This window comes from Hydractinia symbiolongicarpus, chromosome 3 (assembly GCF_029227915.1).
Source record: "Hydractinia symbiolongicarpus strain clone_291-10 chromosome 3, HSymV2.1, whole genome shotgun sequence".
In the NCBI taxonomy this organism is placed as follows: domain Eukaryota; kingdom Metazoa; phylum Cnidaria; class Hydrozoa; order Anthoathecata; family Hydractiniidae; genus Hydractinia; species Hydractinia symbiolongicarpus.
Window position 1 is genome coordinate 12,786,881 of NC_079877.1, and position 17,621 is coordinate 12,804,501.

Sequence of the window (17,621 nt, forward strand, 5' to 3'; positions counted from 1 at the left end):
TAATTCACAGAAATAGGACGTTTTAGTTGATTTCTTTTTCCCTCCACCCTTGACCCTCTCAAATGCCTACCTTGTTCACTAGCATTTTTGCAAGGTTATTTTTAGGGATGCCTTATAGTCAAAATCATGTGGCAAGCGGAGTTGCCACATCATCGCTAGAGCTGTTTGTTTCGATAATCACATAATTAGGACAGTGTATGCTAACTACCAACCATACAGCACAGTTTCCAAGAATTGTATTACATTACTAAAAGGAATAGATAGTAGAGATAGCTAGTTATATCTATTTGCTGGATAACTGTTTAGCTAACCGCCACAAGGACAGAAGCTGCAACTTATGGACAGAACATAAAAAAGAAATTTTGGCACAGTATGGCACGTAGCTTCAATAATGCCATAGCTTAGTGGCGTCACTGGCAAAGTGAGGACCCTAACTGGGGTCTGTGTAGCTCAAATGTCAAAGTGAGCATTCATTACATACTTTAAGACTCCCCTATCTAAACGCCATGGCACCTCCTGGAAATAAGACAGGGTATATAGTCATGTAAAATATGCATATCTATCCATCCATCTATAAATCCGCCAGAAGAATTAAAAAAGACTTATATGAAGGACTTGCTGTCTGGCTTGAGTGACTGCTGTTTCTCGCTTGAATGTGCCAAAAAATTTCGGGATTCTCCTGAATCTTATGGATTACCACCCGAAATTGCGCCCCTCGCCCGTGTTTTAGCGTCAAGTTGCAGCCCTTTTCTTTTCTGGGCTAGCGCGCCTTATCACTTTTAAAATCGTCCTTTTTAGGCCACAATTGGTCCAAAAATTAAAAATGTTTTGTTTTCGCCAAAGTTTTGCTCAGTTAACGGAAAAAGCAAGTGGGAGATAATAGTGGTACTTAAATACTGTTTTTGTCACCTTGTCCCAAAGTGGTCTAAATATTAAAACACGGGTTTGTTTTAACCAAAATTTGGCTTAGTAAAGAAAATAGAATGCTAAAGAGAATATTCAAATTGAGATTTCAATTCTCCCACAATTTCGTTTTTACAAAATCTTAACCAAAGTCCTGATTTTTAATCTTCACTTGCTTCTTCTTCTTACTGCCAGTTAATTTTCTATAACATTCGTATTTTAATTATTTTCTCCAGCCACAGCATTTCATCCACTGTGAATTTTTTACCCCAAGAATTTTTTTTTTAAAGTCACATTTTGAATTTGCACACACTAAAATTCCAATTTTCTATTTTCGTGCCATGACAAACTCCCCTCTCCTTCCGTCCCTCACGAGTATGTTACTGCCGTCATTTTCTAACTACAAAAAAAAAAAAAACAGACAGACAGACAGACAGGCAGACAGACAGAAACAGATATGTGACACACATCGTCGCGAAAGTGTCCACTTTCACAGCTCACGCGAAATTTATAGCGATTGGAATATTTCACGTGGGTAGAAAATTGACTGAGGAAAACTTAAAACTTATATATTTCTAATGAATATAAAAAATTTAATACATTAAAAAGACAGGATATATATTAAAAGCGACAATCATTAGACTTATGTAAACACAAATTTCATTGAATCCCAAACTACAAAAATAAAAATATGTCTCTCCAATAAAAACTATGAATTAACTTTATTTATTTACATCGTTAAAGCAAATATTTCAGCCGACACGGCTTCACACTTGATATGCCCAGAGATGAATGTGTTTTACAAACATTTCAACAACTCAAGCAGTAAAAATTTCAGCTAAAAGAGTTCAAAACTATTGACTTACAGCAAGATAGTGACACAGACAAATTCAAAAATGTTCACCGGAAGAAAGTAAAGGGTCGTTCAAAGAATTGAAGAAAACGGTAAAACGGTATTTATCCCAAAGCGGTTTTATAAATCTTCAGCAAGAACAAAAAGAATAAAAAATCCTATGATATTTTCATGCTTATGTCAATCTGAAAAAGCTTCGCTTCACCGATGCAATAAAAAATAATATAAAAAATAACCAAACCCTAGATTTATATTAAAGGGATATTTTAAAATACCTTATTCGTACGATTTATTGTGCATTTGCAAAAATTAGTATTTGTAAAAATCAAAATCTATATTTTGCCAAAACTTCACTAATTTTTTCCATTTTTGTGTAGGTAAACTTAAACTTGGGCGAAAACTTTGCCCCAAAATCAAAGTGCGCGAAAAATTCATACGAATAAGGTATAACTTAATATTTGTTTTCAAATTTTTCACGCTAACAACATTAACAATAAATCTTTGTTTCCAAACCAATTGTGACGATTAGATAAATCCTAACTGCTCGAGATTTTGCGCTATAACACTATCCTGTCAAAAGAAAAGAACATCTAGAGTAGACCAATATCTTCCAATGCTTGTTTTATTTCACTATCCTAAGAGTGCAAAAAATACTGAGATAAATATCGTGTGTGAAGGGAAATCCTTGTGCGTTATTTGTAAGTGCAAGCTGACTGCGCATGCGCACCTACCTCCTGTAATGAATCTTGAGCCTGCACTGCAGCTAAAACTTTCTTTTTACTCGTCTCTTGTATCTCGCCTCCAATGATAAGCTCATCCAGCATGTAGTATGCCTATAAATTTAGACAAGTACAACAATATACGAAATTATGAAAAAACACTGAGCTATTAGCAGTCCCCAATAAAAAAGGATAATAAGTCGATATTTACTCTAATGTAACAGGGTGACCACAGATTATACAACTTCGTAGTTTTAGAAGATTTTATGTAGAATTTAGGAGTTCTTTGGGTCGATTCAGGAGAAAAAAAAAAAAACGTGCAAAAACTATTCCATATTTGCCGAAATATTAGAAGGAATAAAGAGTTATGAGTAATCAAGTCTTTTCTTGTTTTAATACTAGAGAGGCTGCTCATTTCAAATTGCAGTAACTATGTAAATATGATTCATCAGTCCTGTAGCAAGATAAACATAATGTTAATTTTTTTGTCACATCGTAAGAACAAAAAGTTACTATTTAAAAAAAGTGAAGATTTTTGTCATGTTTACATTTTTTTCGCAATTTTTTTAAAATGAAATTTTAATACGCTAACAATAAAGCCAATGAGACAATCTATTCTCAGGCAGTAGTAACAAATTCAATCTTTTAGCACAATCGAAAATTTCACTTCCGTGTCGCCACACATTTCTGGAGAGGTAAACATTTCCATAACAATTACTATAAGAATAGACATAATTACTGCATTCTGATTGGCTGTATGTACGGTCTGTGTTGTCAAAAATGGCGACGGAAGTGTTGCAAGTAACAAAATCAAAACTGGCGACGAAAGTTTAATTCCCAGGCAAAAGAAATTTAAAAAAATTATTTAAATTTGGATTAGTAAAATTAAAGACAATTAATTCTGATATATATCACAGCCAAATCTCGGTATAGGTTACGGGAAATAGCAAAGAATGGTTTTCCTTTGTCACGTGGTGTCATTCGTAAAGAGTGAGCCAATGACATAAATTTTAGGACTTACGTGCAGGGCACTTTAGTTACACTCATAAGCGCAAGAAATGAACACATAAAATTTGGTACTTATTACAAAAATACCAATGGGTTTGTTTACAAAAGAGAACAACCTCGATGTTGTTTGATATTGTTCTTACAGGTAGCTTAGCTACTATAGTTACATATAGGATTAAACTAGCATTTATTACTTAATACTCAGTAAAATAGGTCAAGTTTGAATATTAAACTTTTTCGCTATAGCTAGCTAGACTAAGCATAAAAGGACAATGTTGAGCTTTTTAGCTGGGTTAAAAGTCAAAACTTATAGAGGAAAATTACATCACATTTTTTAAGATTATTTGAGAACACCTGCAGGAAAATGCATTGTTCATCAAGTTACCCCATATGGCTAATATGGAAGATTTCTTCATAAAAAGCATCAGAAACCTTTTTCATGTGGATTACTTTTACATTAAAAAAAATTTAAAATTTGAAGATAAACTGAGTTCTTAATTTTGGCCATTTTTGGAGACGCCGATAAACTCTTTTTGACAGCATATCAATTTGACAAGCCATGTGTACAGAAAACATTCAAGTGATTCTCAGGCTTAAAATAATTCAAACAGATAAAATGTGTCCCAGGTTTAGGACCAAATACCTTATCCAGCTCAGAGAAAGTGGGAATGTGCGTCTAAAGCACAGTGCTAAATACATAATCTAAATTTTATGCCGTATAAAAACAAAGTGGTTAGAAAGTTATTTTTTTGTCCACCTGGATCTGCAACACGTTTACTTTGCACTAATCGCCCAATCTGGTGCCACGCACAATTAATTTTTAAAATATCCACATGAATTTTTTATGCAAAATGAAAAGCTAAACAACTGTATTTGCTTTGCAGAAGAAACAATAGGCTTATCTTTATCATAAGTCCTGTGAATGTTGGTTTATGAAAAAGATATTCTTAATGCTATAAGCGCTCCACTGGATTTGTAACACATTACACCAAGTTTCCTCCATGTGAAACAGTTTACGCTTTACAAGTCTTAACCTGAAGACTTTAGGTCTTCCTACTTCAAGCGAATATTACTTCTGGCTATACTTTCCCAAATTGTTATTTTTTAAAAGAAAATCTACCAATATTATTTATATATGCAGAAATTTATTTATGAAATATAGGTTTCAGTTTGTCGTGGAAACATGTTTACCAACATGCAATGTCTTGCATACCTAAATAGCTATATACTCAAGTCTTGAATGTTCACTGCTATGGGAGGTCTAAATAACTAGCTAGCTATTTTTATTTAAAATGACAGAATGCCTTGAAAAAGCTTTTGTGCAGCTAGCTACATTAAAGTAATATATTTAGCTCTTGTACTTTATCACTTAATTACTTAATATCAAATGTGCCCTGGAGTGCTGTCATGGTACTGGCTAGGTAGCTTAAAATCACAAAATAAATATCATCCAGATGTGACCATCCCTCATCATCAGACATCGGAAAGGCGTTTCTGTTCTTTACCTCTCATTGTGGGGTACCTCAAATTCTTGTAAATCCAATGAAAAAAAATTACTTAAGAATTCCTCTTCTTTCCCTTGCACTACTCATGGCATTTCTTTGCATGTCTTTAGTTTCAAGCCGCGATCCCTGAGCTTCCAACCCCGTCTCAGTCACAAGTTTCAGCGCTAGCCAAAATGACGGACAACGTCGAGGAACTCTGGGTAATTTTGAAAAAACGTGGTTCTGCCTTATGATTTTCAGATATTTACTGCTGATATCAGCATATTTTGGCCCTCGGGTGCCACACCTCCGTACATATAGGAGTTAATTATCTTTAAATAACCATAAATTTTCTAATTCAAATATTGTAAGCATACTTAGTCAACTTTAAAAAGAAGAAATTAACAAACCTTCTCAAAGTTAAAAATAATATCCAACTCACACACCTAAGAGAGAAAGTATATGTAATCATTCGTTTTGTTAAAATTTAGAATATAATATAAGAACTTTATAGGAAAATTTTTAGTTGACAAGAAATGTTTTGCATTTTAGTAAATTTAGAAAATATTTAGTTGACAAGAAATGTGACTAGAAAGGATGATGTTTTTCCAGTTTATTAAACTTATCAGTAAATAAAGTGGGCAAAATTTCTTGAAGTTGCATACTTACATTTCCAAAATACTTATCTAAGAGCTCCACATAACGATGAATACTTTCCAACGCAATCAATTCATTATCGCCAGGTTCGATACCAACAACAAAATACAAACTTGCGTATCTACAGAAACCAAAATAAATCAAAACACAAAATTAAACATACATAATGTATCAATAACTGCCATAGTGAGCAGGAGTCAGAACTCCTTCTTGCAAAAAATTAGCTTTCAGCTATAAACGAAACAGTACGACTATACAAAAGCTTACTTCCCACCACTATTTTTATACCTTGTAGGACACAAAAATGTTGAAAGTTTCATTGTCTTAACTAAACGAAAGATACTATTAGAATTTTTGCTGTTTTTTATCAAACTCTTTGAGGTTGCAAAAGCTTTTCATCCTCCTTTGGACATTGGAAACATAACAAAGATATGATTTATAAGGCTTCATGCTAGCTTTTGAAAAAAATATCAGATCCATCTATTATTGAGACTCTCTTGTACTATACACTGTTTTGGGTATGCGATATATAACGTATTTTATTCACAAGTGATGATCGCCTACTGCGTGAAACTTGAGGTTTTTTGTTAATATTTTATCCATAATTTGAAATATATCTAATTCGCTCTGTAAACAAACCCATTCACATTAGTTTTCACGATTTAATCTTGAATAATGAGTGGAAATATACTGCATGCAAATTTTACAAGAACAAAAATCAATTTTATACAACTTTAAATGTCATTACTACATCAAAACATACAAATTAAATATATGAAAAAACATTTTTAGAATATCACTGTTGAAACATGTTTTATGATTTCAAAAAGAAAAAGGTTTTCACCTTTTGTAGCACACTTTGGTATCTTTGTATTCCAGAAAGCTGCACATCTTTGGCTTCCTAGCTAATATGACAGTCAGCAGGTCCCTTAAAATTTTTTTCTTTTCTTTTACACTGTATGTATGGTACCATTTTTGAAGTCTAACTTTTCCTTGTCGACTGAACAAGAAAATATATTTCCACTGAAAAATAAACACAAGAAAATTACAAAAGGGATGCCTTGGAACAAAGAATCAAAACCGATTACAGAATGGCAACATACATAAGTAGATACAAAAGGGCAAAAGTATTGTTTACATATGTAACAAAAAATGTAGTTTGACACAGCTGCAGCCTGCATTATATTCTCTTTTGATTTGGCTGTTTGATTCAGCATGTAGGCAGTCAATCATGTTTTAATAAATTTATAAGAAATAAGCAACAGATAATTTTTACCATTTTTCTTTGTCTTTACAATTTCTCAAGTAAAACTAAAAGAAGAAAAATTGATTACATTTGCAATCAAAGTATAAGCATGCCAGACTAGCTGAAGATTTAAGCCTTCTTTCATGCGCACAGGATACATTTTATGTAACAATGATATATAATATATAGTTGTTAGCCCGTGGAACAATCCACAGCTTCGCCAGTCGCAGCTAAGTTACCATTTTGCGTGACAGACAGACGGACGGACAGACAGACATATACGGCTATTATAATATAGATAACACCTACACTCAGTAATTATTGTATTAAGTTACAATACATTGTAACACAGCATTATTTAAGCTTTACATTTTGACAGCACAAGTTTTTTTCAAATGTAACTCCATCTTTATTTAAGCCTCAAAACTACTAGGTATTTATAATTTTTTTAAACTTTACAATTGCATTTTCCCCTCATGTTATTATTTGAAAAAAAGATCAATTACTAAAAAAGACTAAAGATGAAAAAAGAATATGTTGAAACATGTATCTATAAAAAAAAATACGTAGTGTTTACTAAACAAAGACTTCTTTTGCAGATCTGTTTTATAGGTTGTTTGTTAGATTATTATAAATCTCAGATGTTCAATGTTTAATTTTATTTAATTAGTGGTTTCTTAGTTTTTCAACCAAATCTCTTCCTAAACCCTTGGTATTTTCTTGCTCATAAAGAAAGTGTATTAGAACACATTATGAAGAACATTACTCGTTACATGCTAATTATCTTTTTGTAATCATACTGATATTTGTAGTTATTTTTGACATTTTTTTATTGTACTGTATATAATTCAACCCTATCTGTTGTGTTATTTTAGAAGAAATATATATACTTACTTAACTACTTACTTACTTACTTTACTTGAGTGATGTACTTATTTTAAATTTTTATCTTATAAATAAAAGAATTACTTTACTTATGAAAAGTCATCAAGAAATTGAAAATGTTTTTTAGAATGTAATTGGCACAGAATAACGTCAAATGCTTTTGTATAAAACCTATTAGGCTAACTGGAGATAAGATATGTTCAACGTTATACATGGTAGCAATCAACCAGGAGACTGAGTGTGATTTTTTTTTACCACCTTTGAAGAATAAGATTGGGAAGAATAAGATTAGGAAGAATAAGATTGGGGAAAATCATTCTGGGTTGCAAATAAATTTTCTGAGGTTACTGATTGGTTAATTCCATCGTCCTTTGCTCACATGGTCAATACAGCAAACCCTTAAAGAGAACCCAGGGTGTAAAACGCAGCCCTTAAAATTAGAATTTTTTTACGTCGGCAATAAAACTGCCGATAGAAAAGAGATACATTTCAACTGATTTGCATCGGCATTGTGTCGGCATTTTTTTTTGTAGTAAAATTTTTCAGCTGGCAAAAACTTTCGTCATTCACCTTGTATTGGGGCTAGACCTAACATAAATTCGATGTATTGATCTCCTAAGACAATGACAAATGGAAACGGAGTACAAGTCCCATTGACCTACCTTCCCGATGATGTACTTCGTTAAGTTAATAGTTCACTGCCAACTGGCTTTCTATGTGTTTTGAGACGAATTCATTAGAAAGTACGTTGTGCACGTGTTATTTACGAACTGAAGGTCAGGGCATTCAATAAGTTATATATCGCAGAAGTCGCCGGTGGTATTGTCACCAGCACAGTTCACCATGAAGCAAAACTGTACAGGAGACTCAATATAAAGAGTCTTTGCAGAACATCTCTCCTCACAAAACAGGGCTGACTTATTGCCTGCTGTGTCGTGTGGGAGAGAGAACTTCCGGACTTCATTTTAATACGATATACAATTTTTCGATTATTATTATTACGAATCGAATGGCATCACAGTATTTCTGTAACGTGAATAATTTTAGTGATAATGACCTAACTTACTGAAAATAGAGTGTAATTATTCTTCAGTCGAAATGAGTGGGAGAAGCTCAAACAATACCACAATTAACATTATTTGATTCTGCTTGCCACAGTTCCTTTCAAATTTTCATTATTTTTGTTGTTTTGATAATGACATCTACAAACTTTGCAAAACACTTTAGCGATTTCATTAGAGTCATTTTACGATTCAAACCCTAACTCAGGAAAATTCCACGAAAGAACTGTTTTCTTTTTCACCATGTTTACTTTTTTATTTTATTTTCGTGAATTCAGAAAATTATTCCATCCGTCAGTTTCGAATGAAATAAACCACCCGCCAAATACTGTGTGCATTCCCGTGTGCATTCCCATGTGGAGACCTGGTCTCTTTTAGGATAAGGAACTCGAGAAAAATGTATGCCAGTTTTCATATTACACCAGAGAAAATGTGATATAAAAATTCACCACAAAGGCTTTAATATTACAAAGAATAACATGCGATCAGTTGAAAAGTTTGTTTTTCAAAAAAAAAAATGGTATTAGAAACCAGGTTATAATACATGAACAGGTACGATAGAAATATACATAAGCACATGTTCTTAAAAGTCCGCCAAAATAAAGATTAATTCTTTGTTAATTTTTTTCTTCGTTGATGTTGAAAATGAATTGTTGTTTTTAAAAATTTCATAACAAAATTACGTTGGCAATTTTTTTGCCGACGCAACTACAGCATTTTCTCATTTTATGTCGGCAATCACTGCTGACGCTAATTTTAAGGGCTGAAAATGATGTTGGACTTATATTACAGAGATTATAAAGTTGATTAACAAGTCTTTTAAGTTTTTTAAAAAGTTTCTTTTGTTCTCAAGACATTCACATTTAAAGAACATGAGATTTTATTATGCTGCATATATTATGATGTCATATTTAAGTAATGGCAAATTTTGACATATTCTGTCATCAGTAAATTTGGACCTATTAAGGGATGTGCATTTAACTTTATCAAAGGGTAGATATTATAAAGCTAAATTGATCAACATAAAATTTTCTGCCAAAATGACACTCGTTTGCTCGTCTCAGGCCTCCTAATATTTTGCTGATGATTCCATAACTTAGGATCTGCATGTCGGTTTGCAATCAAATTTTGTGAGTAAACATACAGGGCTTACTCAGAAAATTTTATTGCAATCAAAGTAGCAGATTCCAAGTTAGAACTCCCATAATTACAGTACAGTCTTGACATGCTTTTAAATCAATTAAAACTTAGATTTTGTCTTCTGACCATGATAAATTAATTACACAGATTTCCGAAGGCATTAAAAGTTTTATTACTTTCTGCCATGTTAATTTTCAAATATGATTAGCTCAGGCTGAAGCTATTACTAATAACTTAAAATTGCACAGGGTGAGGTTAAGCTTTTGTAGGTTAAAATCATATATACTTTAAACAAAACACAGCGTGTCTATACCCAACTGCTACTCATTTTATATTCTGCAATTTTAGGTCACCCCTGACTTCCTCACTAATTTTGATGGACATACTTTTCTTATAATATATAGATCTTTTATAGACAAATTAGGAGAACATCTTCATTATCTCTTCATTATCTCTTTTTTTTTAATTATCTTTTTCTAAGCATTGTTACTCACTAAGTCACCTTTGTTTAAGTAAAGTATTATGCACTTTGCCTTGCAGACCTGGAAATTATATGTCACAAGGCTTATTATCAGCTAATTACGCTAGCAATAGACTATTTAGGCTGTGTGCAGTCATATTGAAAATATCCCACAGGAAATTAAGCCGTTTTTCAGATGCAACCCTGTTCAAAAAAAAGGAGCCATATAACAGCAGCATGCTTTCTTAAATAAACAAAAAAACTTAACGCTAATCTTCTAACAGCACAAACATAACAAGAATATATATATTCAGGTCATCAGAAGTATGTTTTATAGACTGTTTTAGCTAAAAGGATATTGCGACTTTGCAACAGAAAAGAAATCAGCAGTAAAAAACATGTTAATAACCTAATTAGGAGAGACATTTCTCTTAAATAGAATGAGGGTGCCGATAACAATGCCCGAAAAACAAACAAAAAAAAAACAGACTCTAATATGATTCAAAAAAACTATTAAAATTACAATAAACTTTACCATGTGGTAGCGAAGTTCTTAAAAAAACTGTTTTTGATGGTTTTTGATAAAGTTTACTTTATAAATAACTTATACATAAACTTTATTAACTCCTTTCTCTTCAAGCGCCTTCTTCCCAACTATCGTCCGCATGGTTTGTTACAAGGAATTTGAATTTGATCAGGAATGTTCTGGGTGAGCTCGGGAAAGTGCGGTCGGTTTCAGGGGACAACCGCCAATTTTATTCAAAAAGTTGCCCGAACTCGCCCGTATATATGCAGGTGTTTGTGGCTTATCTGCACCCTTTTTAAATAGAGTAATAAAGCTGATATTATAATCTAGACTGTCGTAGCCTAAATTGGAGTTAGGTGTCCCTTTTGGACTGTCTAGGGCCTTTAAAAAGCTCCTATTAGAACTAGCTACAGATATTTCTGTCCAGCTAAACAACGACCTTATGTATGGATTAATCAATTAAAGCTATTATCGAGCGAGCACTCCACCCACACACTGAGCTAACCAATATCCCCACAATTTCCCTATCGTTTTTTGTTTCGTTCTGATAACAAAACAAAATTAAAAGCGTAATAACTATACCTCAGCATTTTCTGTATATATATGAAAAAGGCGATAGATCTAACCTTTACAAAAGTGCGTTCGTTGGTTGTGTGAGACTGTCGTTTTAGGGGAACGACTTCATTTAGCACCGGGCTAAGTGGTCCCGACACACGACGTACAACATAACTAGTACCCTTCATACTTTATCGATATTAAAAGTCCGACAGACGTTCAGTCATACTTCTCCAACCAAATGGACCCGACAAATGAAACCGCATTATCCGACATCCTCTCTATATAACAAATACATATTTTTTCTGTCAATAATCCATAACCAACGTAATATCGCATAATACTGCATAATACTGCATAATACCTTTATAATTCATAAAAAATACATAAATTTTCTGTCGATGGCCATACCAACGTAATATCGCATAATACTGCATAATACTGCATAATACCTTCATAATTCATAAAAAACACTTAAATTTTCTGTCGATGGCCATAACAACGTAATATCGCATAATACTGCATAATACCTTCATAATTCATAAAAAACACATAAATTTTCTGTCGATGGCCATACCAACGTAATATCGCATAATACTGCATAATACCTTCATAATACTCTCTGTCGTTACATAAAAAATACAAAAATTTTCTGTCGATGGCCATACCAACGTAATATCGCATAATACTGCATAATGCCTTCATAATACTCTCTATCGTTCCATAAAAAATACATATTTTTTCTGTCAATAATCCATAACCAACGTAATATCGCATAATACTGCATAATACTGCATAATACCTTTATAATTCAAAAAAAGTACTTAAATTTTCTGTCGATGGCCATAACAACGTAATATCGCATAATACTGCATAATACTGCATAATACCTTTATAATTCAAAAAAAGTACATAAATTTTCTGTCGATGGCCATAACAACGTAATATCGCATAATACTGCATAATACCTTCATAATTCATAAAAAACACATAAATTTTCTGTCGATGGCCATACCAACGTAATATCGCATAATACTGCATAATACTGCATAATACCTTCATAATTCATAAAAAACACATAAATTTTCTGTCGATGGCCATACCAACGTAATATCGCATAATACTGCATAATGCCTTCATAATACTCTCTATCGTTCCATAAAAAATACATATTTTTTCTGTCAATAATCCATAACCAACGTAATATCGCATAATACTGCATAATACTGCATAATACCTTTATAATTCAAAAAAAGTACATAAATTTTCTGTCGATGGCCATAACAACATAATATCGCATAATACTGCATAATACCTTCATAATTCATAAAAAACACATAAATTTTCTGTCGATGGCCATACCAACGTAATATCGCATAATACTGCATAATACTGCATAATACCTTTATAATTCAAAAAAAGTACTTAAATTTTCTGTCGATGGCCATAACAACGTAATATCGCATAATACTGCATAATACCTTCATAATTCATAAAAAACACATAAATTTTCTGTCGATGGCCATACCAACGTAATATCGCATAATACTGCATAATACTGCATAATACCTTTATAATTCAAAAAAAGTACTTAAATTTTCTGTCGATGGCCATAACAACGTAATATCGCATAATACTGCATAATACCTTTATAATTCAAAAAAAGTACATAAATTTTCTGTCGATGGCCATAACAACGTAATATCGCATAATACTGCATAATACCTTCATAATTCATAAAAAACACATAAATTTTCTGTCGATGGCCATACCAACGTAATATCGCATAATACTGCATAATACTGCATAATACCTTCATAATTCATAAAAAACACATAAATTTTCTGTCGATGGCCATACCAACGTAATATCGCATAATACTGCATAATACTGCATAATACCTTTATAATTCAAAAAAAGTACTTAAATTTTCTGTCGATGGCCATACCAACGTAATATCGCATAATACTGCATAATACTGCATAATACCTTCATAATTCATAAAAAACACATAAATTTTCTGTCGATGGCCATACCAACGTAATATCGCATAATACTGCATAATACTGCATAATACCTTTATAATTCAAAAAAAGTACTTAAATTTTCTGTCGATGGCCATAACAACGTAATATCGCATAATACTGCATAATACCTTCATAATTCATAAAAAACACATAAATTTTCTGTCGATGGCCATACCAACGTAATATCGCATAATACTGCATAATACCTTCATAATACTCTCTGTCGTTACATAAAAAATACAAAAATTTTCTGTTGATGGCCATACCAACGTAATATCGCATAATACTGCATAATGCCTTCATAATACTCTCTATCGTTCCATAAAAAATACATATTTTTTCTGTCAATAATCCATAACCAACGTAATATCGCATAATACTGCATAATACTGCATAATACCTTTATAATTCAAAAAAAGTACTTAAATTTTCTGTCGATGGCCATAACAACGTAATATCGCATAATACTGCATAATACTGCATAATACCTTTATAATTCAAAAAAAGTACATAAATTTTCTGTCGATGGCCATAACAACGTAATATCGCATAATACTGCATAATACCTTCATAATTCATAAAAAACACATAAATTTTCTGTCGATGGCCATACCAACGTAATATCGCATAATACTGCATAATACTGCATAATACCTTCATAATTCATAAAAAACACATAAATTTTCTGTCGATGGCCATACCAACGTAATATCGCATAATACTGCATAATGCCTTCATAATACTCTCTATCGTTCCATAAAAAATACATATTTTTTCTGTCAATAATCCATAACCAACGTAATATCGCATAATACTGCATAATACTGCATAATACCTTTATAATTCAAAAAAAGTACATAAATTTTCTGTCGATGGCCATAACAACATAATATCGCATAATACTGCATAATACCTTCATAATTCATAAAAAACACATAAATTTTCTGTCGATGGCCATACCAACGTAATATCGCATAATACTGCATAATACTGCATAATACCTTTATAATTCAAAAAAAGTACTTAAATTTTCTGTCGATGGCCATAACAACGTAATATCGCATAATACTGCATAATACCTTCATAATTCATAAAAAACACATAAATTTTCTGTCGATGGCCATACCAACGTAATATCGCATAATACTGCATAATACTGCATAATACCTTTATAATTCAAAAAAAGTACTTAAATTTTCTGTCGATGGCCATAACAACGTAATATCGCATAATACTGCATAATACCTTTATAATTCAAAAAAAGTACATAAATTTTCTGTCGATGGCCATAACAACGTAATATCGCATAATACTGCATAATACCTTCATAATTCATAAAAAACACATAAATTTTCTGTCGATGGCCATACCAACGTAATATCGCATAATACTGCATAATACTGCATAATACCTTCATAATTCATAAAAAACACATAAATTTTCTGTCGATGGCCATACCAACGTAATATCGCATAATACTGCATAATACTGCATAATACCTTTATAATTCAAAAAAAGTACTTAAATTTTCTGTCGATGGCCATACCAACGTAATATCGCATAATACTGCATAATACTGCATAATACCTTCATAATTCATAAAAAACACATAAATTTTCTGTCGATGGCCATACCAACGTAATATCGCATAATACTGCATAATACTGCATAATACCTTTATAATTCAAAAAAAGTACTTAAATTTTCTGTCGATGGCCATAACAACGTAATATCGCATAATACTGCATAATACCTTCATAATTCATAAAAAACACATAAATTTTCTGTCGATGGCCATACCAACGTAATATCGCATAATACTGCATAATACCTTCATAATAATGTCTGTCGCTTCATAAAAACTACATATTTTTTCTGTCGATGGCCATAACCAACGTAATATTCCAGAATATTTCGCATAACTGCCATTTACGGAAAGCTGTTTTTATAAAGTAGACAAAGTTTGAGGTTGGATACACATCCATACACAAACAGAAACGATATTTCGCTCAAATATCCTTTTGCAACAAGACATAATAACGGCCCTATTGCAGGCTAAACAAAGAGGCGTTTTTGTACAATATATTCAACAGGCGGTGGTGTTCTATGCCCACCGATAGCCAATAGAAAAGATATTTTGGACTAATACCCCCGCGAAATTACATATCACAAGTCCTAAAAAATGCAAATCTGAGGCAAGGCATTATACTATAAATTTACCGGGCTTTACTGTTATGTACTTATCCGTGCAGCAGTAGAAACAAGTGTCCTCCCTGAAAATGACGCATCAAAAGCGCTAAAGCAGGCCAATCAATCCAAAGACATTACGTGTGTTTTTTATTTCTTTTTTTCGGGGCAGTATTTCAATAGTATAGCTTGATTAGTTCTTAAACCAAATGAATTCTTAGATGCATAAAAATTTAAATGTTCCAATGATTTTTGTCCGACTGAAGAAGCTGCTGCCGTAGAGAAGCTATATCACATTAAAGTTTAGAGCCGTTTACGATGAAATTATTCCATTGTTTGTAGTTAAAATTTGACAGGTCATAACTTTTTATCGGCAAAGGCTCTTAGGCTGAAATTCTGTAGAAGGCATGTAAGTAACGTATCATTAGGAAAAAGATGGAAGAATTCCAAATTAAAAGTCAAAACTTCTATTTACATGGAACAAAGATGTTCCAAAAAGGCATAAGTATAAAATTTATCTCATTTAAAGAGTCTCCGTAGATTTGATATTCCATTGAAGTTAGGATCAGAGTACAAAAGCTAAAAATAGTTCTAAATAATGTAAGTATTATTGGCTATTGGTAAAAAATCATATGATGAGTTAACAAGATCAACTTTATGAGCAACTGACCGAAAAACCAATAGACGTATGATATCGTTAGTCATTTTAATAATAGCGGTATTTTGCCTGTTTGTCCGCGAAAAGCGCGTCCTGTTAATTAATCACGAAATTCTTTTATCTGCACAAAATACTAAATGCGATATATATTTACCGACTTTGTTTTATTCTCCCGCGTGTAGCATTCAATTGCAACGCCTGATTTTTTTGAAAAACCAATCCGAGATTTGGCAGCCACGACAAAGGGATGTGTAAAGCAGAGAGCAGTGTTATTACGGCCATTTTGAAAGTTGCGTAACGTTGACGTTGATAAGTCTGTCCTTGTTTTTTTATATATTTTTACATGTTAAGTTAAATATGCTGTTGGTACTATTGATCCTCTAAAATTTGCGCTGTTTATGAAATAGGTTGGGAGTTTACAGAGGCCGTGAATAACGAAAAAATTACTTTCAGGGGTGTTATAAAAATAATGGAAGCTCGATATTGTCGCCGTGTTCTAAAAGAAAAATTCATGTCAGTTCCATTATTCATAGCATAGTAGTTGGGTTGAGCGTCTCACATGGATATTGATTTCCGGAAAACATGCGTAGAATGTGATGGGAAACCTAACGTGCTTTCATGTGACGGTAGGAAGAATGAAATGGGGTTCAAGAATGCATTTGTAGAACCAATAGAAATCCTGCAAGCAGACGAAGTTATTTCTTCTCGTTTTAGAAGGCTTGGCAGTTGCTTTATAACATCAAAAAGTGACAATAATAGGGAATTATATCGTCCTAATCGTAGCTTATTGTACGTACGAAAAAATTGTTTTTGGGGAGATCTCAGAAAAGAATCGAATAGGTGACGATGCACTATGTTTTCATTAGGAGCAATTACGCACACATTTGCCATCGATGTCCGTCGGTCTTTACTGCCGCTTGATATCTGATAATACCAACATAAATGAAAAAAAAGCAATAGCGTCCGTTTTTAAACAGTTGTCCAACGATTCTTGTGTTGATACTCTTATACCATTCCGTGCAGTAAACATTATTATAGATTTGAGATTTGCATGTCAAGTAGGTAGGGGGACTCGCTCGTCTGTACTGGAATTTTGTTACCAGCAACAATTCTATCAAAAGATTGCAGATGTAATTATTAAGTCTTCAGAACACTCTCAAAATTGTCTTCCACGCAACGATGTGATTAATTTACCTTTGTACCCTGCATATTTTGTGAAAACAATTTATTCCTTTAAAATACAACAAGAGCA

General features: G+C 32.5%; 1 protein-coding gene across 4 annotated transcripts; it reads right to left on the reverse strand.

Annotated features, from left to right (window-relative positions):
* Positions 1-1,456: 1,456 nt before the first annotated feature.
* On the reverse strand, positions 1,457-11,875 carry LOC130635792 (AP-1 complex subunit sigma-2-like). Of its 4 annotated transcripts, none has more exons than XM_057445264.1 (7): positions 11,525-11,875; positions 6,901-6,935; positions 6,469-6,647; positions 5,637-5,745; positions 5,378-5,413; positions 2,488-2,589; positions 1,457-2,391 (listed from the first exon to the last, which is right to left on the reverse strand). In XM_057445264.1, the coding sequence occupies exons 2-7, from the start codon at positions 6,901-6,903 to the stop codon at positions 2,347-2,349; spliced, it is 474 nt and encodes a 157-aa protein (XP_057301247.1). In that variant the 5' UTR covers positions 6,904-6,935; positions 11,525-11,875; the 3' UTR covers positions 1,457-2,346. The 4 variants fall into 4 exon arrangements, with proteins under 4 accessions (XP_057301247.1, XP_057301248.1, XP_057301246.1 ...); XM_057445265.1 differs by having other exon boundaries at positions 1,457-2,326; positions 11,569-11,873; XM_057445263.1 differs by having other exon boundaries at positions 1,457-2,326; positions 11,525-11,872.
* Positions 11,876-17,621: the final 5,746 nt, after the last annotated feature.